At 42.9% G+C, this 2,284-nt stretch overlaps 1 protein-coding gene across 1 annotated transcript in view; it reads left to right on the top strand.

Moving 5' to 3' along the window:
- The window catches only part of CNOT9 (CCR4-NOT transcription complex subunit 9), a 14,864-nt gene that overhangs the window by 1,220 nt on the left and 11,360 nt on the right, over positions 1–2,284 (top strand). Inside the window, exon 2 of the mRNA XM_085311045.1 lies at positions 178–393. Coding sequence (XP_085167171.1) covers positions 178–393 — 216 coding nt within the window. The remainder of the gene's footprint in view (positions 1–177; positions 394–2,284) is intronic.

Genomic DNA, 2,284 nt, shown 5'->3' with positions numbered 1-2,284 from the left:
TCCCGCGGGGCGGGACGGGACGGGGGAGCCGCGGGAGCCGCGGGCGGGGGTGAAGGCGGGTGGGTTTTTCCCCTTCTCCTCCCGACCGCGCCCTCCCTGCGCGCCTGGACGTGTCCTGCGGGTCCCGCCACCTCCAGTGTCCTCCGGGGAGCTTTTCCCTTCTGGCTTTTACTACAGGGGCCGAGAGGAGAGAGTGAGAAGTCCCTCAAGGCCGCAGAGGAAACCGGGGGGGAAAGGCGGCTGTCTTTTCCTTCTCTGCTTCCCCGGGTGCTCAGCAGGGCAGTCTGCAGCTTGAGTCGTTTTCCTCCTCCCCCTCGGGAGGCTGCTGGCGGGACAGGGCAGCTGACCTTAAAGCTCCCCGCAGTGGAACCGTCCCTTGACCCGACTGCCAGGGTGATTTCACAAGCTCAAGTTGAGTTTGGGAGGGTAAAGAGTGTGGTTATTACAGCTTATGTCCCATCTGAACGGCTTTCTGTTTTGTTTCTGTTTCTCCAAATGCTCACTCATTGGGTGTATGAGACTTCCCCAAGTTGATTGTCTGGTGTGTATAGTGTTTGGGGAGGTTTATTGCAAGACCAGCAGTTAGAGCTGTTCTCATATTCCCTTAGCACAAGAGTCTGCTTGGATTAAAAACAAACAAGATTGAATAAAGTATTTATGAGCAGGAGTTGAGGGAACTTTTAAGTTTTCCACTTTATTTAAGTGCTCGTGATTGTAAATTGGTTCTTGGAGTGCTGGCAAATACTTACGATCTAAAGTGACGCTTTCTGGAGCACAGAAGGGTATGTAAGTTCATCATGAACTCTCTTAATCAGCACTTACATTTTTTATAGCAATGTAATTCATATGTGCTTGTCAAAATCCATGAGGGATTGTTGTATTTCCCATTAATCCTCTCTCTGTATTCTAGTCATCTCTCCATAAGAGGATTTTTTTAAGACAGTTTTAATAATCTAATCTAATTCAGGAATAGAAATGAGGTTTATTTTGGGGTTTGTTTGAATGTATCTTTAATTCATATGTAATTCACACAACCTTATAGTTCTGTATTGAAACAATTCCTATCTCAGACTGTCAGTTAGGATGCAGTAGAGCAAATGTGATCTGGAGGGGCATTCRTCTCTGGAGAAGTGCTTGGGAACTATGGTAAATAATCTTACGTCTTAGTAGGTTTGTGAGTTGGTTCAGGAATTCCTTCAGGCATAATGAATGTTACCATGATAAAACTGTGGTAAGCCAGACTGTTGGTCTTTATGTAGTGATGCTAGGGGCAGAGTGAAAGCTTAGGTTTTAGACCTGAAGATGGCATCGCATGCTAGAGGGGAAGACTTAAGAATAGACCAAAAACAATAAATGTAGCTTTAAATTAGCAGCAAGGCAGGGAACATCTGACTCAAACTAGCTAATTCACTGCTATTTAAATGAAAAATTTCTTTTGGTATTTTGGGGTTGATGAATCTATCAAAAGAGTTATACAAGCACGTACATCCAGGTAGTCAATGTTTTGCTTTCTCAATCAGTATTTTTACCATCAAGCCTTGCAGCAGTTGCTTAATTAGGRAAAGAAAGCCAGTTGCCTAAATAGGTTTGTTATGTAATTGTTAGAGATGTAATCTGGCAGGGACGTTTGAGGTAACACCATTTCTCATGAGGAAGGTGTTGCGAGGTCTTTCATGAGGCAGAGGTGGCTAGTTCAGGTTGTCGGTAAGATATTGTTGGTAACTTTTGTTTTCTTTATGTGCAGAAAACCCCRTCTGCCTGACAAGGCCCTACCTTGGAGCCTCTGGGGTTTCCCACAGTTTTAGCTTGGGAGTATGAGTGTGAAATAGCAACAAAGTAGGAAATTAGAGAAAAAAAWTTTGGATAAACTAAGATGAGAGGAACAACTGTAGGGCCTATGGAAAATATTTAGTTCTTGTTAAGACAGGTATTGGACATCATAAACTTAATTGTGTAGAAAATCTACTTACTGTTCTCTAGGGATTACAGGAACATGATTGTGCTTTTAAAGGGTCGATGTATTTAAAGCTTACAGGAACCGAAACTTCCAGTGTGTCTATAAAAATAGATGGAAGCCTTAGATAACACAATTACAGCAACGTTATTGCTACAGTGCTTGTTCCCCTGCCATTCCAAACAAAAACAAATGTGCTCTGTTCGTTATTCCTCTCTTCCTTAGCTCCAGTATAGGAGTTACCATTGGAATTGCACTTCAGCTCTTAAAACAAACCAAATTTGTCAGTGTTACTGTCTTCATGTGAGGCTTTTTTTTTTTTTTTTTTTT

This window comes from Rhea americana, unplaced genomic scaffold, assembly GCF_003343005.1.
Source record: "Rhea americana isolate MKP2758 unplaced genomic scaffold, rheAme1 scaffold_33, whole genome shotgun sequence".
Taxonomy (NCBI): Eukaryota; Metazoa; Chordata; class Aves; order Rheiformes; family Rheidae; genus Rhea; species Rhea americana.
Note: the sequence above shows the minus strand (reverse complement) of the source record. Positions and strands in the feature narration are given on the sequence as shown.